Source organism: Ammospiza caudacuta, chromosome 6 (assembly GCF_027887145.1).
Source record: "Ammospiza caudacuta isolate bAmmCau1 chromosome 6, bAmmCau1.pri, whole genome shotgun sequence".
Lineage (NCBI taxonomy): Eukaryota > Metazoa > Chordata > Aves > Passeriformes > Passerellidae > Ammospiza > Ammospiza caudacuta.
Window position 1 is genome coordinate 26766273 of NC_080598.1, and position 27502 is coordinate 26793774.

The 27502-nt window shown below is 39.6% G+C and overlaps 1 protein-coding gene across 9 annotated transcripts in view; it reads left to right on the forward strand.

The window, feature by feature from the left end:
- Positions 1-27502, forward strand: part of CELF1 (CUGBP Elav-like family member 1) — a 56371-nt gene that overhangs the window by 13655 nt on the left and 15214 nt on the right. For 3 of the 9 annotated variants that reach the window (XM_058807295.1, XM_058807294.1, XM_058807296.1), the window contains exons 2-10: positions 2870-2910; positions 16349-16536; positions 17293-17375; positions 17781-17829; positions 21815-21949; positions 22146-22225; positions 22619-22780; positions 24115-24196; positions 27178-27306. In XM_058807295.1, coding sequence (XP_058663278.1) covers positions 16359-16536; positions 17293-17375; positions 17781-17829; positions 21815-21949; positions 22146-22225; positions 22619-22780; positions 24115-24196; positions 27178-27306 — 898 coding nt within the window. In that variant the 5' untranslated portion in view covers positions 2870-2910; positions 16349-16358. The remainder of the gene's footprint in view (positions 1-2869; positions 2911-16348; positions 16537-17292; positions 17376-17780; positions 17830-21814; positions 21950-22145; positions 22226-22618; positions 22781-24114; positions 24197-27177; positions 27307-27502) is intronic. The other 6 variants (XM_058807300.1, XM_058807301.1, XM_058807298.1 and 3 more) reach the window with 3 other exon arrangements.

Consider the following 27502-nt stretch of genomic DNA (forward strand, 5'->3'; position numbering starts at 1 on the left):
AAAAGTATGTAAATCTGCAGTGAGTCCAGACTGAGCCCTGATTTATGTGAGAGACTGTTGACGCCAGGCTGTATCTGAGGCTGACCTATGTGGTCTGTTTGATCTGTTGGCCTCTTTAATTGCCAATGGTAACCTTGACAATCCCATAAACATTAGTTCCTGGAAAGCATAATGAGAAATCAGAACTAGCTGGTCTAGACAAAGTGCTGACTATGACAGTAATTTCATTGATCACAATCCATTAAATGATCTGGTATTCTCTTAGATGGGTCCCGGGTGCTGGTGAGACAGAGGTTCTTCCACTTAGTAGAAAAGCAGTATTACTGGATTTATTGGGCTCATAGCCATTGTCTAGTACTTAGTGGATAGAGCCACTTGTTTTCATTACCAGCTGTAGTTCTGTTTCTATTATATTGCATATCAAAAGTTGCAACTGTTCATCAACAAGAGTATATTTTGTCACCTTTAGATCTGGCAGGGCCATTAAAGTTAAGCGTTAAATCTTTGTTTTTCTACATGGAATACTCAGGTAGTTCCTCCCAGCTTTGTGCAGTAGTTGAAATTGACAGCTGTACTCAGCTGCAGCACCTTAGTCAGGGAACAACTTCAGGAAAATTTTTATAAAAGCTGTGGTGAGAGATCTGAATTTACCGCACTAATTGTTTTGCTGACTTCACTAAGCACACTCATGCTATGAAAACACCTGGCTATCAGCATCAAATGCTGGCTGGGGAGAACCTACTTTGCACAAGAGCTTGCTGACCCATCAGTTAATTACAGAAGTGACCGTGCTGCACACATGGCTAGCAGCACCCAGCTGTGTGTATGTATATACCTTAGTCTGAGGGATCCAAGACCCAGCTTTTCCTGAGAGCAAACGCAGTTGTCAGATTCTGTGGCCTTTGGGCCAGGTTTGTCTGATGTATAAACTTGGATAAATTATTCAGTGTATTTGTGTTCTGCATGCAATTAAATAAACCATACTAAAACAATTTGTGATTTACTAGCACTCTCCCAGGCTTTCTACAGGTGGTTACAGATTTGCTGCTTGGTTTTTGAAGTTTTTATTGTCTTGGATTTTGCCTTTGATTCAGTGAAGTGTATTTTTTCCCAAAGGTATCCAAGTGTTATGGGTTCCTCTGGGTATGTTAGTTAGCTGCACTTTTGGTTTCTTTGAAGTTTTTAAATTAATTCACTAGAGTGTTACAGTTACATGTGCAAAGTGAAGGTCTTTTTAACATCAAAAAGTTGCTTATATAGATATTCTTAAGCATTCAAAAGATCAAGTAACTGTAGGTTTCATTTTATCTGAAAGATGATTATCTAAGGAATATAACTTAGCATATAAGCAAAAAATTTATGGTACATGTTGTTTTGAAGACATTAGAAGTTAGGCATGAAGAAAGTCTGTTAGCAGGAATCTAAGACCCTTTTTTTGGCCATAAACAGATATTTTGTAATTAACTTTCGAAAAGCAGAGGAATCTGGCTCCGGTGGAAGAACCGTCTTAAGGTAACGTTGGCCTCAGTCATGAATTAGAGCTTTGTAATCCAGAATGTTGTTGTGAAACAGAACAAAAATAAGTATGCAAAGTGTTCTCTGAACAATAGTCAGTTTTGAGTAATATTTTAGGAAAGAAAAATTCATAGTTTTGAAAATACGCATTTCAGATAACTGCATTATGTTTGTCAGGATTCATAGTTTGGGTTTTGTTTTCAACAAATATCATAAGGAAATTAATTTTGTTCTTGTATTTAGGATCCTTTATTCCTTTAGATGCTTCAGTACTTTATTAAGTAAATTGAACAAATAGGAAAAATTTAGAAGAATTGAAATTTCTCAAGAGATCTCCCTTTGAAAAAGAGGGCATGAGTAGATGTGATATACAACCAAGTATATTACATGGCAAGTTAGAAGAGGATGTGGCTCGCTTATTCTTGCTTACTAAAAAAAATGTAGAACAAAGGTTAAGTAGGGGCCTGAAAGCAGTCAAAATGTGGGAGCTCAGATAGCCTTGTATAATTCTGCTTGCTGGTGGATGCAGTTTTTAGTTTGGTAACTATAGATAAATAAATAGATTTGGATTTTCTGTAAAATACTGCTAGACTGACATGAGTGTAGTTCTGCAAAATAACCCAGGAGGAGGCAGAGAAGAAATTATTTGAGGGGGGAAAAAAGTCAAGAAACCTCACAAATGAAGAACCCCAAGTTTGTTTTTAAATACAGACTGGCTTGTGTTGAGCATCTGTTACTGAGTTTGCAAAAAAAGAACTTTGAATCATGAAGTAGCATCCCCTAGATATGAGGTGCTAGTACAGAAAATCCGTATGGTTCCTGGCTGGTGATTTGCTTAAGATGTAGAAATAACATTTTTCCTTGTGTTGTTCAATTCTGTGTTCCCTAATTCAGTACTTTTTGAGACATCTCCATTTATGCAGTCATACATTAGAGTTCCCCTCTGCAGGTCCATGGTCATCTGTTAGTGCTGCAGCTGTCAAAATAACATCATATAGGAGTTTAGGATTGTGGCTACTGTTGTGGTAGCTGCTGCTGTTGTGACAGTCAAAAGGCCAGAGAGGTGTCATAAGTCCACTGAACATTGCTAGGAAGCTCTGAGCCTTGTGTTTTCAGCCAGGTTGTGTTTGCAGTCCATTTTTGTGCACCCTTTCATTTACCCTGTATATTTGAAATATGTAGCTTCAATTTTGATGCTATTGAGGGTTGTTACCACCTCATGATGACTTCTGTTATTAGAAATATGCTTACTTTCCCAGTCCTCAGTGCTTTACCAGGTAGAGTTCACATAATGCTTGTTATTGTCTGATGTTAACTCTGGAGTCTTCAATGTGTGTTTTTCCTTATCTTTTAGAGTGAAGACTGGAACAGCTGGACGGAGGTGCGTAGCTGCAGGTATGAACCAGCTACAGTTTGTATGCCTCAGTTGCATAGTAGAGCTTCCTTATAAAGGTTTAGAGAGATGTTTTTACATTCAGTGATGAAAGCAGTCATTTTCCACTGCAGTGAGCAGTGCTCCCTGAACCTTAAACTCTGCAGTTTCCTGCCTTTGTACTGCCAAAGGGGGTTGGGAGTGTTGACAGTTCAGGGCTGTGAGTACTGAGCCAATAGGCATCTTTAACTCCATCTGTAATTTAATAATTTTAGAAACATAACTGCAAAGTAGAAATGCATGTCTTCATAGTAATTTCTTGACCAGAACAAATCTGCAGTATTCTGTAGTACATGAAACCCTGAAGGTGAGTATTAATGGAACAACTCCTGGACTGAGACAAATTTGATTATGTGCAGTAGAACGGGAACGTAGTCCAGTATGAAAATGCATGGAGTCAAATGTGAGGATCTTTTGGTGCAATTTTCTTCGTGCTAGAAGTCCAGTAAGGGTGTAGTTTCATGTGTCAGCTGAGACAATTGCCCCTTCTCAGTTCCCAGCTGAGAGTTTAGTACTGTCTCCTTTGGTTATGTTTGGTTCTCATGGTAGCTTGCGTTATAGACAGAGTCAGCTTGACAACCCAGTAAAAAGCTCTTCTGTGATCTAGTTGTTTCTCTGGTTTAGAAAGTTGGAATAATTTACTGTGTGGTCAGAGGAGTACAAAAGAACGTATCAGACTGTACTGTGCACCTCAAGAGTTTCAGTTCACTTCTGAGACAATTGACCTGTAACTGCTGTGTTAAGTAACACTATCAGTATCACCACAACTGAAATTTGGTGATGTTTCTTCCCATGAATTACCTCTGCTATGGCAGAAATATTTAAGGTGTGTTTTGGTCTGTAGACAACCAGAGAGAATTAGGTTTTTATATTGTCTTGAGGAAAGAGTTGTTTTCTGCTATGGACAGACATTTGCTACTGTTTGCATAAATATATTGGGAAGGATTTGGTTATGTCTATATCAGAAAGAAAAACAAATTGTCTTTAAAGTGCAGGATATCCTGTCTCTCCATATGTTACTCATCAGGGTAGAAAGATCCAAAGTTGGTTTAAGAAATCCAGGATCACCTTCATTTTCAAGTGATTTTTTAGAGAATTGGTGACTGACCTCTGTGTTTGGAAGTACCACTTTGAGGACATTTGCCTCCAGGCATTGTGTGCATTGCAAAACACTCAAATTCTATTCTAATATCTGATGCTCTGTACTTTGTGCTTCCTGCTCCTTTGCTGTCCATTAGGACCATACAGAAGACTGGCAAGAGAGAATACTTATCATTATGTTTGTGTCTTTGTGTCTTTTTTCTGAAGAATTTGCATCTTTTGAGACAGACTAAACTGATTTGGCCTAGTTTTTCAAACTCATGGGATTTTCCACCCACATCCAGAATCAATATATTTGGATTACTTAAATAACAAAACAATCAGATATTTCAATAGCAAGATAATCACCACGTTTGTGGTTGATGAAAATAAGTCACTTTGATTTGGTGCAAGATCCGTGGTTTCTCATCTTAAGAGCAAAGTTGAATTCATCTGCCTAAATGTGAATAAGAAAGGTGACCAAATGGAAGAGGATGAAGTCTTTTTTTGAACATCTAATAAAGGTATATAAAATTCTTTGTATATGTTCCAGTATGAAACGTCTCATCTTGGTTAACACTACAGAGATATATATCAGAATATACAGAGATATACATCAGAATAAAACTGATGGCGTTCTGCTTCTGGTCTGGTACAGAGAATAAAAATAAGGAGGACTCAGCTTTGCTTTAAGACAAGGAGTCAGTTCTACCTCTGTATTGACTCTTGTCATATACACATTTACCATGCTGAAACATGTCTGTGTTCAAGTAAAATTTCTGCATATGAGATATGAGCCCCTTCCAAATGGAAATCTTTGGCATGGAGATAAAAATGGGCATTAAAAGATTGTAGATTGTCATCTTAAGAGTCTTCTCCAACCTTAATGATTCCACGGCTAGAGTTTAGACAGAGACTAGACTCTTGACATGATGCCATGACAGAGTTCAACCATTAACCTAACACTGCCAAGTCTGTCACTAAACCTATCCCTAACCCCCACATCTACACTTTTTTCAAGTACCTCCAGGGATGGAGATTGTAACACTTCTCTGGGCAGCCTGTTCCAATACTTGACAACACTTTCCGTGAAGAAATTGTTCCTAATATCCAGTCTAAACTTCTTCTGGTGTGACTTGAGGCCTTTTTGTGTGGTTTTGTTACTTGGGAGGAAAGACTGACCCCCACCTCAGTACAACGTCCGTCCTTTTAGGTAGTTGTAAAGAGAAGTCTCCCTTCATCCTCCTCTTCTTCAGGCTGAACAACCCCAGCTCATTCATGTTCCCCCTGTAAGACTTGTGCTCCAGACCTTTCATTAGCTCCGTTGCCCTTCTCTGGATGTGCTCCAGCCTCTTGGTGTCCTTGTAGTGAGGGGCCTAAAACTGGGCACGGCTCTTGAGGTGTGGCCTCACCAGAGCCAGGTACAGGGAGACAATCGCTGCCCTGGTCCTGCTGGCCACACTGTTGCTGATCCAGGCCAGGATGCCATTGGCCTTCCTGGGCACTGCTGGCTCACGTTCAGCTGCTCTCAGCCAACCTTCCTAGGCCCTGCTCTGCTGGGCAGCCTTCCAGCCCCACTTCCCCCAGCCTGTAGCGCTGCTTGGGGTTGTTGTGACCCAAGGGCAGGACCTGACACTGGGCCTTGTTGAGCTGCACACACTTGGCCTCAGTCTGTGGATCCAGCCTACCCCGATCTCTCTGCAGAGCTTTCCTCTCCTCTGGCAGATCAACACTCCCACACAGCTTGGTGTTGGCTGCACACTTGCTGAGGATGCACTTGATCCCTTCACTCAGATCATTGATAAAGAGATTAAACAGGACTGGCCCCAATGCTGAGCCCTGGGGATCACCCCTGGTGGCCACCCATCAGCTGGATGTAACTGCAATCACCACCACTCTCTGGGCCTAGCACTCCAGTCAGCTTTTACCCAGCAAAGAGTACACCCATTCACATCATGGAAAGTCACCCTGTCCAGGAGAATGCTGTGCGAAACAGAGTCAAAGGCTTTACTGAAGTTCAGGTAGACAACATCACAAGCCTTTCCCTCATCCACTCAGCAGCTCACCTTGACATAGGAGATCAGGTTGGTCAAGCAGGACCTGCCTTTCAGAAACCCCTGCTGGCTGGGCCTGATCCCCTGCTTGTTCTGTGCATGTTGTGTAATGGCACTCAGGATGATCAGCTCCATGACCTTCCCCATCCCAGAGGTCAGAATCACAGGCCTGTGGTTCTCCAGATCCTCCTTTTAACCCTTCATGTAAATGGAGTGTAACATTTGCTAACTTCCAGTCAACTGAGACCCCCTGTCTAGGCTACATTTCAACTTTCTTTGTGTAACGCACAACAAAAAGCTTTCCTTTGAATAAAATGAAATGAGAGAGATAGTACTACAAAAGTGACTTTGGCCAGTTCTTACTTTAAGGTTGTAGTTTACATATGCACAAAATGTGCTGCTTGCCATAAACTTAAAAGTGTTTTTTGATTCAGAGGTTCTCCTCCTGCAGGTTAATATAAATAATATAAAAATATAACGATCTTTGTACATGGTATTGTCTTGGAATTTTACAGCTGGTTCTGTTGCTCCCCCTGGGCTCAATATGCAACCACACAGCCTTCTCTGTGTAAATGTAGTTGCCTTGCCTGCTGTAATGCTTTATGGCATGTTTGGCTTGAAGACAAGCAGACTATTGAGAGCTTTCCAAGAATGACTGGATTTCCAGCTCCTTACTAGAGGAATAACTTCTGGCTCTGTTTCAGTGTCAGAAGACTGCCCTAAAATGTGTAGATTTAAGAGTCCTTAAAAATCTGGTGAATACTATAGAGATTGCAAAACGTTTTTTTCCAGTATCTTTTTGACTAAGTACAGAGCTTCAGATTCATGTCATACAGGAGAGGACAGGAAAATGCAGGAGTATCTGAAACCAGATTTGTAGGTACTGTGTTTGTATTGACAAGGTAAAAAAAGTTGAAACAAAGTTTTCTGTTCCATAGAATTGCTTGCAGGATTGTTTCTTGCACTAAAAGATGGCCAGGAGTTTACCTTCGGCTATATCCATCTTCAAAAGGAAAAAAGTAAAATCAAACCAAACTCAGAGGCAACATTTAGGAGAGAGAAAGAGAGCAAGGACACTCCTAAATGGAATCTGTACCTTGCCTTCAGCACAAGATTGCTTCCAAGCATTATTCTCTTGCAGTAGAGATTTGAGCATTGAAGTGCAAGTGTGATATGCCTTCTGTATTTCTGTCTTAGGGTCTGAATTCAGTCAATAAGCAAAAACAAAGGGTGCGAGGGGAAACCTCAAACCTTGCCGCTGCCTAAATTGTTTCATCCTGTCCCCTGTCCTTCCACAGGGTAGAAATGTGTATCCTCTCCTCTTATACTCATTTCCTGCTTTGTCTCCTGTGTCATACAGCTACCTTCATTTCCTCTTACTATTGTTATGACCAAGCCACTTTTCCTACTTTCTCAAGAAGTTTTTTCTGTCTGCAATGCCAAAGTGTCTATAGGTCTTTCCGATCTCTCTTAGATATTTAAGGTTTCCATAGTTTTTTCTCTTGCAAAGTGTAAGAATTTTTATGTTCTAGCAATATGATTAGAAAAATTAAAAATGCTGCTCAAAATCAAACTACTGGAATGTTTGGGTATCTTAAAAAAATACAAATTTAAAGTGATATTTTCTTTACATACCTTACTGTAGGGCTTAAGCAGTACCTGAAATAGACATTTCACATATACTTATTAAAAAAAAAAAAACAAAAAAACAAAACAAACCAGAATCTAAAGGTAAGGATAAAGAGCTTTAATGTCTTTAGTATACTAGAACATATACTAGAACTAGTACACCAGAATGAGGGGAAGAAACCTGTACATGTCTGCTTTGAAAGCAATTGCCCTGGGATACATCAATGCTTTTTCCTAATATCAATTATTAATTGTAAAATGTCTTGCAAAGAGGGTTAAGTATGTGATGTTTTCCCCTTGCCTGTGATTTGACAAAATTAATTTTTCTAAGGAACTTGCATTAAGGCTTGTTGTTGCCTCTTCTACAGGTATTGGTTCTTTAAGGGGTTTTCCTGCATTAATTGCTTCAGATTTATTATTTGGTCTTTTAGCAGTTTGTTTTCTTATATGCTTTGTGTCTGGTACCTTTAATACAGTGTCTTCTCAGCCAGGCTTTTATTGTCTTTTTTGCATCACAGTAAGTTTTCCTGTGTCCTGTGCCTTAGTTTTAAATTCACAACTACAATTTGCATTCAAAACTCTCTCTGCATTCCCTTAGTCTGAAAAAGACACAGAAATATGCAAAATAAACAAAATGTATCAGGGAAAGACAGAAATGTAACATAAATTTCCGATCACTGTTCTGAAGGTAACAATTGAGAACTTTAATTACAAAATGTAAGCTAGCAAAAGAAAATATATTACAATATAAGGTAAAGAAAACAATCCAGGTACCTCTTCTTGTATTTCTATGAAGATGAATGTACGTATGTAATTGTTGGGGAACGGGTATATGGAGATAGTTCCCTAGAAACTTCATATTCTCTTTGGTGTTTAATTGTCTTAATTTGAAGATTTTACTTACATATAGGCATATTTTTCCTTATTTCACTGAGCTAATGTGTTAGTCTACTATTCTTGTGCTGCACAATAATGTCCTTGAAAGCAGGGTGAGTGCATACTGTATGCCTTTGGAAAAATCCACATATACTAACTAAAGTTTTTTATCACTCTGTACATTGCACTATAGCAGACTGAGGTATTTGAAATTCTTTGGACTTTTTTTTATGTAAAAAAAAAAATAGGTACACGTTCTGGAAGGAATAGTTGGATATACCTCAAGGTAATGCTGTGAAGGCTGTCAGCTTTCATACTCCATATTGACAATAGGGTAATGAGAAATTTTATGGTCAGAGATGGATGTTTTAGGTCCCTGTCAGGAGGCAGTCTCATGGCCAGGCTAATTCCATTTTTCTCTCTTTGGTAATGCCTGTGCAAGCCTTCGTAGCATCATCACTGAAGCAGCAGACACAGCTGCAGCAGATCAAGCACTGGGTTAGCAACCTCATCCAGCTGTGTTAGCTCTCAGCTGTGCTCTAAGAAAGTAAAGCTCAGGGTAGCGTCATGCAGCTGTTCTATCCTAGAGAAGCAGATCATTGTCTGCAGAGCTGTGGCCTGCTCACATTGCAGAATTCCAATAGCCACAGCCCCATCAGGATATTCACAGGACAATCCTGCATCCCCTTACAGGCAAGCAGGTGAAGAGGCAGTGTATCAGAAGATGAGAGGAAAAGTTTGTAGGCCACTGCCTTAAACTTTGTGGACTTCATACATGTGTTATAAGAGGGTCCTAAGACTGGTAATTCAGCTTCTTGCAAGTTCTCATTAGACACATTTAAAATTGCTGTCAGTACCAGCCACTGGCAGAGCAGGACTCATTTGCAGTTTGGAGTGGGGTTTTTTTTTGGTTTCTCAGATTTGGACAGATTTGTAACCTGTTTCCTGGTTGATAAGCTCTCATATTGCAGAGCTGCTGTCTGCCATTTGATGTAAGTTGTCCTCGGGAGTGAGCCAGATATCGAGTATATCACAGATTGAATTTGTTCATCAGGTGTGTGGTGGCATTGTGAAAGCAATTGCAAGGCATTATAAAAAGAAAGGAAAGTGTATATACTGGTTGCTGTCACATTTCCTCAAGTCCAGAGGTGTGGGGTTTGGGTTTTTTGGTTGTGTAGTTTGTGGCGTTGGAGGACCTCTTGGGGAGGATTTAGTGTTACTTACTAAAGCAATTGAATATAGTGCAGATATTTTAATGAGCATTTACATCAAGTTCCGTTCTTGAGTAGCTTTTAACAGGACAACTCTTCCTTTTTTTTTTTTTTTTTCTTTAACATAGTTTGGTTTGTTTTGTCCTAACACAAATGCATAGGCAAATTCCCACTCTTTGGTATGATCTAGGCCTATCATTGCCATTCACAGAGATTCTGTGTGAAGTGTATGTTGTATAGCAGGAAGAACAGATAATCATATGTATTTGAGGAGGCCCATAAACAATTTGAGACAAAAATGTACCTGTATGTGTTTCTTGTCTGTCTTTTTATAAGCTTCACTGTTTAGAATTAATTAGAATAACAAATTTCCTCACTTTACTGCAAAGTTTCGTCTCCTTTTTCAAGAAAAAAAATCCCTAACTTTTCAAAATAAATTTTATATCATTTACTGCTACAATTTTTCTTTACTATCAAAAAAGGTATAGCTTAGCTGCTGTTTCATTTTTCTCTTTCTAAGAGTACTTAGGCAGAGAAAGCCTCATTCTGCAAGCCAGAAGACTGGGTCACTTGCTGTTTCATCTGCTGGCAGAGAGCTGGGAGTCCTGGGGATTCTTCAGTCAGACGAAAGTTCATAATTCATTCCTTTTGAGCTTTCACAGAGTTAATTGAAGTAGAAGCTACAGGACTTCATTCACAAGCCAGAGAAGTAGGTCAGGAATGTATTGATGTACCTCAAATACTTTTCCCCAGAAATATTTTGAGGAAGGCAAGGGGGGAAAAAGCTTATAGTAGGATCTATTTTTAGAATTAAATTTATTTACCTGATTTGTAAAAATTCATCTGCATCTACATCTCATTTATCTGCTCTCAGATAAATGCATAAGAGGGAGCACCACAAAACTTTGGTATTTCCAAGGTAAAGGCAGTTGTCTTCCCCTCCTATCCTTTTTCTCCATGTTCTGGGAACTTCTACCAAAGTTCACATCAATAAAATGTTTTTCAGTTAATTTAATCAGAATTGTAGGCAGCCCAAAAACTTCATGTATTTTGATGGTAAATTCAGTATTCGCAATGTGTCAGATTTGTGTACCCACAGTGCATAACAGTCAAAGAGATTGGCAGAGGAAGAAATTGCAGTTTTGGCAACTAGGTAAGGGGCTTTTTGTACCCAGTGAGGCATGGGGAGACAGTTTGGATTTCAACACAAGCAGAAAACATTCTGACCACATGCTTACACGATCAACAATGAAACAAAATATTGACAAGCAACTGCTGTATTTTGATGCATGTAACCTAGAGGCTATCAGTGTAAAAACAAAACTGCAATTCAGCAGCACTGTAAGAATCTAGATATGCACAGATAATACAAGGGGAAGTTTATTCTAGGACCTGTCTCCTTCAGAGCTTCACAGTGTCTGATTTCCCCATAGCCTGTATCCTTTCCCATAGATTGCTCTCACCATGCCAGTAGTCCCTCAGCTTCAGATTTGTGTATGCTGTCTGAGTACAGAATGTATAAAATAAAAGGTGGTATTATCTTCAGCTTTCAGAGTTAATTACTCATTAAAACTAGGCTGTCTTAGGAAAGAAAATATGATAATAGATTTTCGATTTTGTAGTGAATTTTCACGATTTTTTTGCCCTGGGATGTGATGTAAATTTAAAAAGCAAAAAACTTTCAACGTTTATACTCTGCAGTCTCTGAGGAGCACATAAGGACACATTCTGCAGCATCATCTAGGGCTTCAGAAGTGTAAAAATTGAGATCTAATGTGTAGTGCATAGAAGTTTTTTAATGTTCATATTGTCAGATGAGCACAGCATTTAAATGTGTAGCTACAGTCCACGGAGCTTGGAATTTCAGACATTGTTTCTGTTATCCTTTGAATAGAAACAGTCAAAGAATGGATCTGGAAGCCAGCAGGAATTTGACATCTGAGCAAAAAACAAGTGTGTTTAGCTCCCTTATTTTTCTTTCTTTGTGAGAAATGGTTAGGATAACTTTTGGGTTTTTCTAATTTCAAAGAAACACTTTTTCCTCATTTAATTCTTATTTCTGTGCAGTAGTGAAATACCATGTTTTTCCACTCCTTTTGATATTTTCACAAGTGAAGTCTGTAAGTCTTTTAACTTCACTAGCTTGAAGCCTTCAGCTAAATAACAGTAAACCAAACCCGCTTGTACACTGTTTTGTCACTGAAGTTGCCATCATTGCTTCAGAAGTATGGCACCCAGAGGCACTGAGTCTTGGCTAACATATCTTCAGGTATTTATTCACCATTCTAGTATTAATGCTTCCTTTCCAACAAATTGTGCCTATAGCATTGCAGTTTTGTCTTAATGGAACAAGAAGACAGGACCTTGATTTTGAGGAGCAGAGGGATGTGGGAAAGGGTGGGCATAGGATCAAATTGTAATGGTGTAGTGATTTTCTTCAGCAAATCAATCTCAGTCACATTTCTAATCAATCTCAGTAACATTTTTAAAACCCATCTTCTAGACAATGTGTTGCCAGCATTGTCTTTCATGGAACCTACAGTGAGCATAGCAGCTGGGACATTTTACTGGCTGATGTAAAAAGCTAAAGATGAGTGAAAGACCAGAAGGAATGAGTTCTGGTCTTCCTGGATAGGGCCAGAATTTGCAGTGTTGGTCTATAGATTCATCTCATATAGGAATCACACCCTGTAATCTGTTGTTCTAATCACATAAACCTGAAAAGTTTTTCTCTGCAGTCTCATTTTAGACAAATGCGTGAAATGGGCTCTAGGATCATTTTAACATTTGAATATTATTGATATGATGGACTTTACTCAACATGGCATTTTTCAAGTGGGAAGCCTGTAATATGTGTCTAAAGGTAGACAGAGCAATTTCATTTATTGAAAGCTGAAAAATTGACCTGTGCTCCCTAATGCCTATTTGCATGTTCTTAACAATGGTGCTTAGCAGATAGCTTACACCTTTTTCTTTAAAGAGAATGCTTTCTTGCATTTATCACATAGTAAGAGCATGCATGAAGTAGTTACTGTTGAATATCTGATGTGTGAGAAATGTATGTCCTCTCTTATTTTGCAGTGTATGCATATCTCTTTGTATTACAAGGCCTAGCTCCTTTAAATTAACCTCACTGCTGGCAAAAGATAAGAAAAGTTCTCTTTTAAAAATTTTTTTCAGGGGTTGGAAACATTACTTATGAAAAAAACCAATTGACATACTGTAACTGTGCAAGCTTAAATAAACCTATGTATACTGGCCAGTCAGAATAACTGCAAGTACCCATTGCAACCATTGACAGAGGAGAAAGATGTAATCACAGCTGCTCCAGCATGCAGTCCTTGATGCTCTGAGAGGTTATTTTGTGGTTATAACAACCATATATAAGGGTTGCTGGTCTCATGTTAGACTCCAATTAACCATTCCTCCTGGAGTGCTCCAACACACTCAGGTGCCTCTGCACTGAGGCACTCACTCCACTCAGTCAAATATTCCTGCATTTCACAGTGTATCCAGTTTTATCCATATTATCTCCCCATTAGTTTGGGTGTTGGAGATTTAACAAGAAACCTGCATTGCATATATAGATGCATCTCACAGTTCCTTGATCAACATGCTATATCTGTTTTAATGATGAAGCAGCTGAGGTGTTCTGATCAGTGTTCTCAAAGACTATAAAATGGTTTTCAGTAAATCACTGAGTTTTTTCCCTTTCTTGGTCATTTATAGACTCTGTATATCTGGATTTTTAGACAAAGTATTGTTTTCAGAACAATGTATGTTTTACTTCTATAAAAGGATTCGGTTTTGATGTTCTGTGGTTGTTAAGGAATTTTTGAATAATCTGACCTTTTTTCTGGCAGATTTGGAGAAAAATTGTAATTGGCATTTTGTGCCATAGAAGTTGAGAGTGTCAATAGTAAAGCACAAGGGGAAGAGAGTGAAATCACCTATTAAAAATGTTTATGGTGAAGAAACCTCTTGACTTCACACCTTAGTATTGCTGATTTGGAAAGTGCTTGTCTGAACTTCAAGGCCTTGGTCTGCCATTTTGGGAGACAAGGAGTTAGGTGGGGGTGGAAAGACTGGAGTTTGTATTCTTTTTGCTCTGTTACCCATTGCTATCTTCATGGATCTGACACTCTGTTTATCTGACAGTGCACTCAGTACTGCTTCGCCAGGGAAAATTGCACAAAACAAGCCTAGTGCATCAGCATTTTCATTGTGTACTAAGCTGAGCCTCCCTTCACATGGTCACATCCCCTTTTTAATCTGGGATTCCATGTCCCTTTCCCAGTCCAGCCTGTTTCTGTGGTGTCTATTGCTGGTCTCCCTGAGCTTCTGTTTCTGTGGTTTGAGTGTTTTTTGTGTGGCTGAGTGTTAAGACCTGCAGGACTTTTGGAAGTGGTGTTGTTGGGGGGTTAGGCAGTACATTGATTTAGTGTTAGGAGTTTGTCAGAGACTGAGGTGATGGCCGCGTTCAAGTTGGATTTCCTCCCAGAGATGATGGTGGACCATTGCTCCTTGAATGCAAGCCCTGTGTAAGTATTTTCTCTTCATGTCTAAGTTCTAACTAAAATGATAGCTGGAATTGCTGTCTCAAGGCCCTGCTGTCTGTTGGGACAGAGGGGGACAGGAAGGAGAGATAGGACAGCCTGCAGTTTGTTTTCTTGAAGAAATCCTAGTGGTCATGGAAGATTGATGTTGGTTTGAAGATGGGGGGAAAATGGTCTGATAATTGTGGTGATAAGGACTAAGAAGGAATAAAGCTGTTTGATGACACTGCTTATTGTATGCTACAGGTACTGATATTATAACATGGATTGTTGAAATCATTTGTGGGAAGAACTGTTTCTGTTCTTCCCTATTAATGACTCCAGACTAAACCTTTTAATTAGGAGTAAAATATTCCTTGAATACTGTTGAGGTCATATTAAGAGTTGCCCAGTTAAAAGGAGCCATCTTGTGCTCTTGAAGCTACCCATGGAAGGCAGGGCTGAAAATTATTATTGGATAGGGTAAACAATTTCCAATTGTTCTTAACTGAAATGAAAAGAGGCAGTTTACATGTTTGTAAAGGGTGTTGTTTCCCTTGGCTGTTTGGAGAGGTGCTGACCCTTTCTAAATGGAAAGGTGAAGAGGAGTGAAAGCATTTATGATTATTCTCTTCCCTTCTAGTAAGAAGCTTTGTTGCTTTTGAAGTCTGTTCATACAGCTATAAAATTATGAGCTTTCCCTAACATCATTTTTTTCCTTAGGTTCTCTTAGGTTCTGAATAGCAGTTTATTGATGGGGAAAAATACTAAACAGTACTGGGCTTGGATTTTTTTAAAATTCTTTTCAGGGAGAAATGCAATTTCAGATGGACAGTGAGGAATACTGTTTACTATCGTGCAGTTAAAAAGCCATTCAAACTGTCTTCAAAGGAGCAAAGCAGAGATGAAGAAAACTGACTGCTCTGGAAGAAGACCACCTTCAGCAAAGAGTTTGGGGCGGGGGGGAATCATTGTATAGTTGCTGTTCCACTCCCCATGTCCTTTCTAGATTATGAAGGGATTGGTCAGCAGTTTTAACCAACTAGTCACTATAGCTACAACAGGGTGTTGTTACAGTCAGACTTCTGCAGGGAGGGGTGCTCTGGTGTACCACGCTGGGGGTACTGATAACAGACATCACACTGCACCTAACAAATAATGAGGTGTCAATACAGGGAGCAGTGAAGGACTTGTCAGCTGGCTGGGTGGAGCATAACACAGCTTTTATTAATAGGGTGTAAATGCTCATATGGCTAGACAGAATGCCTTGGAACCTATTGAGGATTCCAATACTCAAAACTTCCATGTTGTTGTAGTCTAAGAAGTTACTTTTTTTTTTTCCTCTGTTAGAACCCTGACATTATTGAACCTGATTCAGTCTGTGACTAACTGGATTGTCCAATCCCAGCCTTTTCATGTACAATTTAAGCCTCATTTTTTGCCAATTATTGTTGAAAGCTCCCTAGTTTCACAAAGAAGTACTTCCTTGTAAACCTTTAAAGAAACTTACCATTGGATCAGTTTTTTCTGTTTCTGTGTTTTAAGATGGAACTTCACCTTGGGAAACAGTTACAATTAGTCTCATGTAAAAATGTAGTAATAACATTCTCTCATTTTCGGTGGTTACTGATAACTTTGGTAGATTGTAGGTAGACTGAGCTTAGGTTCCTTCAAGTTCTGGTTTCTTTTTACATGGCTGAGCTAGTGTTAGTTTTCAGTTATCTCAGCAGATTTATATCCTGAATCCCAGATGTTGACTGCATTATGGGAACAGAGTTTTAAACAGCTGTGTAGAGTGTGTTTCATTTCAAAGTACATAGCTTGCCCGTAAATGTGAGTGTACTCTGGTATGCATACTGGGAATGTGCAAGAGTTCCTTTTTATATGTATATTTTCATCATACACATTTATATATGTGTAGAAAATTATTTTTTCTTTAATTTTGCCATAGGCATGCTTTTGTTTAGAATTTGTAGGAAGATATAAACCAGAATTTTTTGGTTTTGTTTTTCTTAGTGCAAAGAAAATGAATGGCACACTGGATCACCCAGACCAACCTGATCTAGATGCTATCAAAATGTTTGTGGGTCAAGTCCCACGGAGCTGGTGTGAAAAGGATCTCAGAGAACTTTTTGAACAGTATGGTGCTGTCTATGAAATCAATGTCTTGCGGGACAGGAGCCAAAACCCTCCTCAAAGCAAAGGTGAGAACTTCTGTACTTCTCTTGTGAGACTTGGGATTTCAGCCACTTTCACATAATTGCAGTCTTAGTTGTATGCTTATTCAAACAGCCCTGTAGAGCTCTGTGTGACCAGATATGCATGCAAGCCCAGACTTTATAAAACCTTTGTGTTTATCTAATTATACTTGAACTGTGATCCAGTCATTAGCTGAGCTCAGAAAAATCATAATTTTTTTTAGAACTCAGCAGTGATGGAGATGCTTGAGGAGTATGAATTATAATTGCAAAGCAGAACATCCAGTAATACTGTGTTGCTCCAGAGCATCACTGTGATGATGTCATATGATCAAAATAAGGCTGAATGGGACTCAATTTCAGATAAATATGAAATTGGGGTTTTAGTCATTTGTGTTAATCAAATACTTGTAAACATTACTAATTTTAGTGCCTGCATTTGCAGTTTGGTTATATGCAATATTTCCTATGAAGGTAGGTAGGGTTTTGGTACAAGGAAATAATTGAGTTTGAAAATGAAGTAGCCAACAGATGTATCTGCTTGTTTTAATGGGATGTTGGGTTAGTTCTGAACATATTCTATTTTATTACACTTGAAAATCTTTCTTAAACTTTCGCAAACAGTAGCACCTACCTGTTCCAGCACCTAACCTGTTCTTATCATACATTTTCCATTGGAAGTATGAAGTTGGGCTTGCAATTTCTGTACAGCGCTCCAAGATTGGGTGTTCATTCCTCGTTAACATTTTGTTTCAATTGCAGGGTGCTGTTTTGTTACATTTTATACCCGTAAAGCTGCACTAGAAGCACAGAATGCTCTTCACAACATGAAGATCCTCCCAGGGGTAAGAGCACAGCCCTGCTTTCTTCACAACTGTGTCTTGTTTCTCTGAGCTCCAGCACCACTGAAGCACAAACACATTATGTTGCCCTGAAATAATGTTGTAAAAAACCTATTCAAAAGATCAGTGTTATGAGGTCTATATAATAGCAGAACTTACGGGAATTTTGGAGTATTTAAAATAATGATATGGCAGTGAAGTGGGTGGAAATGGCTTTTATAATACTCTGAGGAGGAATGATGGCATATAATTAGGAAAGCCTTTTCTTGCAATTTTGTAGTATTATATATGCACCTCTCTTGAGGCAATTTAAGCTATAATTTCTTTCTTTCACAATTGTTATGGGACGTATTCCATATAGTATGAAGTGGATGTAATCTGAGATTAAATAATCTTTTTACATTTCAGATGCACCATCCTATCCAGATGAAACCAGCTGACAGCGAAAAGAGTAATGGTAAGCTTTACTAAAGTCCCAGTTTGGTGTCATCATTTGGGCTAGTCCGGAAACTTGAGGATTTCCCTTTTGCTTAACAGCTTTTGATGAAGTCTTGAATTGGAGGCCTGGTTTTTTAAAAGAAAAAAAGTGAAATCAGAAAGGTGTGTTTTTAAATAATAGGTAGCGTGAGTGGTGTCTCTCAAATTCCATGACTCAGAGTATCTCTCTTGCTGCTGCTTGTGGTAGAACCATGTTGTCAGTTAGGGAAACATCCAGTGAGTTCTTCTTTGTACTAAGGTGGTTTAAATCTTTTTTGGGGACATGGGCAGTGAGATTGAGTGCATCCTCAGCAAGCTTATCGGTGATGTCAAGCTGAGTGCTGTGGTTATACCCTAGAGGGAAAGGAAGCAGTCCAGAGGAGCCTTGACTGACTGGAGAGGTGGGCCTGTGTTGACCTCATGAAGTTCAGCAAGGCCAAGGTGCTGCAAACATGGATACAGGCTGAGTGATGAGTCAATTGAGAGCAGCCCTGAGAAGGACTTGGTGGCTAAAAAATGGATATAAACATGCAGTGTACACTTGCAGCACAGAAAACCAGTCATATCCTGGGCTGTAGCTAAAGGAGGCATAACAGGTTGAGGGGTGATTCTCCTTCTGCTGTTGTAAGACCCCATCTATTTGCACTGCATCCAGCTCCGAGGCCCCCAGCATAAGACATGGACCTGGGAAGCATGTTCAGGGAAGGGCCATCAAGATATCCTAGGGACGGACACCTCCCCTGTGAGGACAGGCTGAGAGAGTTGGGGTTGTTCCACCTGGAGAAGAGAAGGCTCCAGGGAGCCTTCTAGCAGCCTGCCAGTACCTGAAGGGAGCCTACAAGGAGGATGTGGAGGGATTGTTTATCTAGGAGTATAGAGATAGCACAAGGGATCACAGTATTAAACTGAAAGAGATTTAGATTAGATTTTATGAAGAAATTCTATACCATGAGGATGGTGAAACATGGGAACACGTTACCCAGAGGAACTGTGGATGCCCCATCCTTGGAGGTGTTCAAGACTTGTCTGGATGGGGCTTTAAGCAGCCTGGTCTAGTCAGAGGAACTAGGTGATTTTTAAGGTCCTTTCTACACCAATCTATTCTATGATTTTATGAAATCTAGAAATGCTTTTTCATGTGTTTGTCCAATGTGAAGCAAAGTCCATTGCAGCTGGGGTGGGAATCAAAAATACTTCTTGTAGCATACAAGAGAGGTTGAGAATTAACAGCAGTTCAGTAGAGAAGAAAAACTGAATATTTCTGCACATTGGCCATTTCAGATGGATTAAGAATTTCTTCAGATGTATTAAGAGTTTCTCATCTACCACGGGGTAAATGATCATTTATCTATGCATTTCCTTGTGAGAAATGCCTTTCCTTTATGTACCTACATACATGGATGTTCAAATGTGTGTGTATCTGTATTGCTGCAACCTAAGCAAAGAAAGCATTTAGTATCCTATAGTTTCAGCCTTTCTAGGCTCAACCAAATTTTATTTTCTTCATTTGCAGTGGTTTGTGTTGCATCATGGAGAAGATAGTCCTGGTTTGAGAACGTTTACCCCTTATTAACATAATAGAAAAATAAAAGATGGAATGTATGGGTGACATATAGTAGGAGTAATTCCATCTGCAGATTTCTCCATGGGTATACAGGACACGTTCCTGTGTAAATATATCTAGAAAGGAGTCTTTTGAAGTATTCTTTTGAAGTATTTTTGGGAGGAGAACAGAATAGGTTCTCTAAACTTAAAATGACTTCACGTTACATAGAAACACACATACAAATATCCTGGGAAAATAATGGAAAGTTTAAAAAAGTATTCAGTGGAATTTTAGGATGTTATTTCTGAGGCTATTATTTAACTCTTGAGTGTTAATAAAAAATGAAGGTGACAACAATAAATAAGAAAGCATTAGTTAGGAGAGTATTTGAACTTGCCACCAAGACAAGGGATTCTGGATCTCTTGGAACTAAAATGGTCTGCTAAAAGGATTTGAAAGCAGCTTTCTGCTCTAAGACCAGAAAATTAATTGGGTGCAACATTAAGATTTAAAGGCCAATTATAGTCATGTCTGCTGGAATAGTTTGGTGTCTTCCTTTCCAGCATCATAGAAGACTCAACAAGTAAGTTGGTTTCCCTTCACTATAGCATTGAATAGGAGAATGTTGTATTCTCATTGTATTCATATTTTTCAAGTCCCATACTGCGCCAAGCTGTTCTTCTCTGCAGCACAGTCCTTCATGCATCTTCTCAGGGGCTCCTCCTGGGCTCTTGACCCACCCCTATTTATTCCAGTTACCTTCACAAGCTACAGCTGCTGCCCAACTAAGGGCTTGGCAGCTGTAGCTCGTTTGGAGTAACTAGGACCCACATACATAGATCTTAACAGGGACTCTCTCCATAACAATACATATATTCAGGCCCCCACATTTCCCCCCTTTTCTTTTAACAATTATACAATTACAATACACATACAGTCCCAGCTCTCAAGCTGCCACAGCTCTCAGCTGTCTTAGATACATACAAACCCCTAGATGTTCCAAGGCTCTTTTCCTTAAAGGCCATATTCTTACAGCTTTCTGCTGTTACAGCTCCTTAATTCAAAGGCCATATGATATGCTAAAGTCCCAGCTCTCAGCTGGCCTTTCTTCCATAATATCGGAGGGTCCCATACCTTCTCTCAATGTTTGGCTGCGTGTTCTTCATCACATCGGGGTCACCAGTTGTTGTATTCATATTTCTCAAGTCCAATACTGCACCAAGCTGTTCTTCTCTGCAGCACAGTCCTTCGTGTGTCTTCTCAGGGGCTCCTCCTGGGCTCTTGACCCACCCCTATTTATTCCAGTTACCTTCACAAGCTACAGCTGCTGCCCAACTAAGGGCTTGGCAGCTGTAGCTCATTTGGAGTAACTAGGACCCACACAGATCTTACAGGGACTCTCTCCATAACAATACATATATTCAGGCCCCCACAGGAGAAGACTTTTTTGAAGCTTCAAAATGTGCTAGAGTGTTCATCATTTTATATCGTGATGAATGTTGTTTTATATTTTCAAGTGATATTATGAATAATTCACTTCATCCTTTAAAAGGAGGTATTTCAGAGGTGATCAGCATCCTTAAATAAGTAAATCAAAAGTATAAAAATCTGCTCTGAATTTAGATTTACCCCCCTCACTCAAGTGACCTTTAGCTGACATTAGTAACAACTAACTGAAAAATGAAGGGAAATGCCTTTCTGAACCAGTTATTTTAAATGGTCTGCCCACTGAAAGGTATTCTTCAGCTCTAATATATCTAATAGCATCAGTATTTAGAGCCAAAAAACAGTACCATGCAGTCCGTGGTTTGATTTGAGGTGTTATTTTTGTGCTTTTGATGCAGATCAGAATGGGCCTATCACTAACAGAAGTAAAAGTGTTCAGTTTTAGCAACTGCTGTTGCTTCCACTGTTGAGAGAGGAGCATGAGGAAATTGGCATATCTAAATTTAGGTGATTGGCATGAGGCTAAAAAGAAGCTTTCTAGAGTTCACTTGCTTGTTTATGTACAGTTAGGTATATGTTGGTAGTCTAAAGATAGAATAAGCAGAGGAAAGACAATGAAAGTAGTACAATAAACCACATTCAAGCCTTGCCTCACCTAGAACTGAAGAGATACAGGGAAGTGCTGAATCTGACATACTTTTTTTCTTCCTTTTTTAACATGTCTGTTGTTCACAGACTTAGCAGGCTAAAAATAATCAGCAAATCATAAACATAAAATCATAAAACATCTGTCAGGTTCATTGAAGTACCTCATATGCATCCTGTTGAACTGAAGACATGGTCCGTTACCAGGAATCTGGTTTGATAAGCACATATCCTAAATACAAGGGAAATAACTGCTGTTAACAGAGAAGTCCTAAGATCTAGTAAGCACATATATGCTGGTAATACTCTTTATCTTTTGCTTCCTTAGCAGTAGAAGATAGGAAGTTGTTTATCGGAATGATATCCAAGAAGTGCAATGAAAATGACATTCGAGTGATGTTCTCCCCCTTTGGGCAGATTGAAGAATGCAGGATATTACGGGGCCCCGATGGCCTGAGCCGAGGTAAGCAAAGCAAGAAGCTTTTTTGGCAGTTTGAGGATGCTGGATGCTGCCTTTTGCATCTCAGCCTGGCATTTGAGCTTTTTCTGTGATTCCCACCTACACCTCCTCCCTACTCAGTAAGCATTTTCATTCCTGTATTCATCTCAATAATTGTGGAGGTAGTGAACAACTTGATTCCTTTTTGTTCTTTCCCCAGGTTGTGCATTTGTGACTTTTACAACAAGAGCCATGGCACAAACAGCAATCAAAGCAATGCACCAAGCACAAACCATGGAGGTAAAACAAGTTAGTGGGTGTCAGGAGCAGGTGTAATTGTCAGGCAGTCACTATGGAGTTTCAGGGACTAGAGAGCAGAGAGAAGGACAAGTGCAGTTCTGTGTTTCTTCATAAAAACTGCTCCTGGACCCCTTGTGTTTGTTTTGCTCTATTTTTAGAGTCGGAGATAGAAACTTCATCTGCAAAGAAAATACTAAAATACAAAACAGAATTAAAAGCAAACAAGATTTTAAACCTTTGATGAAATGTTCTGTTTGAATATATATATAATATAAATGTCTGTATCTATGCATAGAGGAGGAGGGGAATGATTCCAATGACTGGGTCTTAATTCAGTATTTTTGTGACTGCTGGGGATAGCAAGTATGTAATTGTTTGAATTGCTATTTGCAGGGTTGCTCTTCTCCCATTGTTGTAAAATTTGCAGACACGCAGAAGGACAAAGAGCAGAAACGAATTGCTCAGCAACTTCAGCAACAAATGCAACAGATCAGTGCTGCCTCAATATGGGGGAACCTGGCTGGTCTGAACACACTTGGACCCCAGTACTTAGCAGTGAGTTTCTGATTTGGGTTCTTTTCATCTCTTCAGGAATTGGAGTGTTTGACTGTCTTACAGTGTTTAATATATTCATTTTTAGAAGGCTCCTGGAAGATAGGAGCTGGGTTCTTAATCCCCATTTTGTGGATCAGAAGGCTGAAATCGTGTTATGTGCTCTCATCTAGTTGGGATACTTTTATAGGACGATTTCAGCCCCAGTCAGAGTAGCCCTAGTTACTGAAACTTTGGGTTTTTCTCCTGCATTCTGTAGAATGCGCTTTTTCTGTATATAGTATTGACTAAATGTTTACCATATAAATGCCCTTTTCAAGTCTCTCTGATGACATAGTTATTGTATTCCTTTATAATTTTCCTTTATTTCTGTTGTCCTCTTCCAGTGAAACCTGGAACAGTACTTGGTACTGTCCAGATAGAGAGGATGATCAGATTTGAAGCAGAGTAAACCCAAACAACAACCAACCAAATAAAAGCAAACCCTACAGAAAATAGAGAGGAGCTATTCTGTTCAGCAAAAATGATGTAACAGAGGGTAGACTACAGTTTCATTTCAGTTGATTTTGCTGGGTTCCTGAAGGATGAACTTTTCAAAAACTGATATGCTTTTGTTCAAGAGAGTTGCCAGAGTAGGTCTGACAACTGTATTCATGTAATATTAAGTCTGAGGAACAGAAAAGGAAAATTTCATTTCATTCTTGGTATGGTGTATAGTTGAAATGGGACAATTCTCTTACTACTTTTTTAGTTTTGGTAGATTGGAATTCTTTTAATAACAGCTAGTTAATAGAAAAAGGATTTGGAGATCTCTAAAAATCTTCTGAGCTAAAGCTTGAAATGTCTTTTATGTCTGCTGTGCATAAGGAGAGTAGAGGGGGTTCCCTCTCCTGGTGGCTCTTTCATTTTGGTTTGGCATTGCCATTTGGCCCATGCTGGCAGTGTCAGCTGTACAGTCTGTTTTGAGGTAGCATATCCTTAGGGTTGGTAATCCTGCCTTAGGTGCTTTGAATAAGAATTCTCTCACTACTGATTCTGCTGGTTTTGTCTTTGTGTGTTGGCTATAATTTTCCCTCAGCACTGCTCATGTTGAGTGAGGAAAGCATTGTGCTGTTGCTTTGGCTGCAAAGTGCTGCATGGGCTACGTGGAGCTTCCCTGTGGTGGTGCTCTGGCTGTGTTGTTCAGGGAATTCTCTTTATGCTTTGCTGTGATGTGGTGCATGGGCTGCAGGAATTCATTTGTGACGGCGCTCTGGCTGTGGTGTGATGCATTTTCTCCCAGAAGCAGAGCCAGCCCTCACTCTCACTCTTGTTTTGTTTTTTGGTGTAATGTCTAGCTTTATTTGCAGCTCCTTCAGCAGACAGCAGCTGCTTCATCTGGGAACCTGAACACACTGAGCAGCCTCCACCCAATGGGAGGTGAGTTTTCTTCAAGCAGAAGACAAATTAAGTGCCAAACAAAAGAGAACAAGGGTAGACAAAGTAGCCAAAAGGCTGTAGGCATTTTAATCTCATTTAAATAAGTAGTCCTGTGTTTGCCTACTCCTTTGAAATGACAGGAATTCTCTGCTACAAGTGTGGCTGTTCCTTCTTAATCTTACTTAACTATTGTCCCCAAGGTAAGTGGTGGTATCTCCCCAACCTCTGGCATTTAAAATTGTCTTCCCTTATGGGTAGCAAAAAGAATGCTCTCTGTATTTGTTTTCATCCAAACAGGTGCATATGTGAAGAGCTGTTTTTTTGAAATAGGCACTCACTAATGCACATGTTTTCAATGGTTCTGGATTCTTAGTTTTCCCATTTTCAATACCCAAGAACAAAGCATTTACATTGGAAATACATTGTTGTTAGGAATGTGAGCTAGTGCTTCATTCAGATTCTTTTATTCATTCATTTGAATTACAGTTCATTATGCCATTACTTTTAGGGAAAATCAGCTTCATAGATAAGAGCCAAATTCCTTGCTATGGACTACTAGTCAGAATATTCACTGAGTATAGCAGTCCTGGAGCTGTAAATTGGTTGTCCCTTTTGTCTTCACGCAGTTGGGAATAATAAAACACATGTTAGCAACTCCTTTCACCACATTCTCTAAATTCTCCTGCTGGCAGAGAAATCTATAGTTTTGATTTTAATACTGAAGACTTTCAACTTTTCAAATTGCCTCCTGGAGTTTAATGGTAGTTGCCAGTATCACGTGCCCTTTCTGTGCAGAAGTTCATCCAAAAGTGTCTTTGTAGATCTGACTTGCATTGGCTGGTGCACCCATCAGTAACAATTACAGGTGTTTGCAAAGTGTTACATTTTCATTTGTAAGAATTTTGATTTATACTGGAAGTTGATTCTGAATTCAGCTTGCTACATTGACTTCTTTCATGTTAGACCTCTTCAGAGCTTTTAGATCCAAGACCTGTGCAAAAAGCAACTTGTTAAAAAACCATTTCACTGATATGCTGTGTGGGGATGATCTATAAATTATTTTGTTGGGCACATGATCCTGCCTTTCCCGCCTCTTGTGTCTGCTATAAAACAGGATGTAATAAAGAAGAAATTACAGCAGTAAGCACTGGGGCAGAGGGAAGGCCATAACTATCTGAGACTGAGAAGTTTACAGGGTAATTCTTTCTTCACTATTAAAGAACAAAACAAAACAACCCCCTCAAAAAAAACAACAACAACAACAGCAAAAACCACCACACCTTCAAACCTGAAATCCAGACATATAAATAGTGTGTTACATGGTTATTCCAAATCTGATTCCTTACCAAAAAAGTTGTAGTTTTAAGGTCTTGATGATATCTCAGCTGATCTCCTTTCTTGAAATTCATAGAAAGAGAAATTAACTAGGTTATTAGATCCCACACTTACCAGACTTTGCAGACAAAATTTAATCTCAACGCTGTTTGAAAGCAGATGGGAAAACAGTGTGATGACAAGAGGACAGGTGCAGCGTGCACATGACAAACTGCTTCAGTAAGGAACAAGCTGCTCTGTTCTTCATTAGCTCCAACACTTGCACTTTTAACCCTCTGTAGCACAATAAAAGCAAAATAGAAAACTTCTTTAGCTTTATGCTTTTATGTTACAATTGAATCTTTAGAATCTAAATAAAGGCAGAATCCATTTGTTTTGGATACTAAATTTGCCAAAGGAAACAGATCCTGCCACAAACACGTAACAATTGAAAAAGAGTTTAAAAAACCAAACAAACTATACTGAAGGTATTAGAAGTACTTTAGAAAGTAATTTGTCTATCATGCATTGTCACATTCTTATGTTGTCAATTTAATGTTTAAATTACAAAACTGAGGTTTTAATTATTTGAGATGTGTGCTTTGCTCCCAAGGTCTTACTGACTATCCAAAAGATGAGATACTACGTCTGCTTAGGATGTTCTGATGTTTTTAAATGAAGGGTGATTAATTTAGTTTTGTTTCTAATTATGTTGGGAATAAGTATTAGGGATTGTCTGAAGTCAGATGAAGAGAGAAGGAATTGTTTAAATAATCAAAGGTAGAGACAAGAAATGGAAAATAAGGGAAAAGTGAAGGGAGGCAGAATTGGAAGAATAGAGCTAGTCTACCAAAGGATGGTTAAAATTCAGGAGGATATCCATTCTAATGGATCCTCTGGCAGAAAAAGAGCAAAATACAGTCAGTACTGACCAAATGGTTTCATTCAGAAGCAGTGGCTCAAAGTGAAGGTGAATCAGATTAATAAATTGACCAGTAAAATTCATAAACACAGGGGTCCCTTGCTTCCCACACACAGCATGCCTGAGGTTTTGTTTTACTTTCCGGTGGGTTTGACCAGCCTGCGCATACGTTGGTTGATCCTGTGGTCATGAGTTGCCACTTAACAATTGTCTCACAATTGACTGTTACTTCTTGGCTGCCAGGGGGACCAAACAAAACATGCTGATGCTCAGCTGATGGTGGGTTGAAGCCATGCCTTTGTGGCCTCTGTAGTGTGAGGCCTTCATGAAGGAATTTTGCAGTTAGTGCTGTCCACATACAAAGAGTGTGGAGGACGTGAGGGCGGGAGAAGTTGTTGGCCTGGTGTCTAGGCAACTTCTGTAGCTTGCACATAAGCTCTCAGACCCTGGCTTAACTCCTATGTTTTGTTGACTGGAGAGAACACTGCTTGAAAATGTCTGTCCTTTGGAGTCTCCATCTGGCGTAATGACTACCTGGCCTTTTCCAGAATCACATCTGTCTGGGGAAAGAGAAAGATGTTCAGTCATAGCAAGGAGCTGCAATGTAGGAAGGATTGGTAACTAGTGTTAAGGCTGTTGCTTTTAAGCTCGCTGCCGTTGGTCCCTGTGATGAGCTTGCTGTGTGTGCCACACGTGGGTGCCGTGGCAGTGCCAGCAGACCCTCGCATTGCTGCCTGTGTTGCAGGACTGAACGCCATGCAGTTACAGAACCTGGCTGCCCTGGCAGCCGCGGCCAGCGCGGCTCAGAACACACCGAGTGGCACCGCCGCGCTCACCTCCTCCAGCAGCCCCCTGAGCGTGCTCACCAGCTCAGGTAAGAGACTGCCCCTGCTCTAGCCTGACCTGCACTGCCCTGGAAGTCCTGTCACCTGTTTGTCTAGCCCTTTTTGTCACTTTCATGTTGATCTTTAGTAGAGAAGCAGTTTACTAGTAGATTCACTGGCCTCTGTTTAGGATAGATATCTTTGCCACTAGCAAAAGCTTTTTTGCCTGCTGTGTCTCTTTCTCCA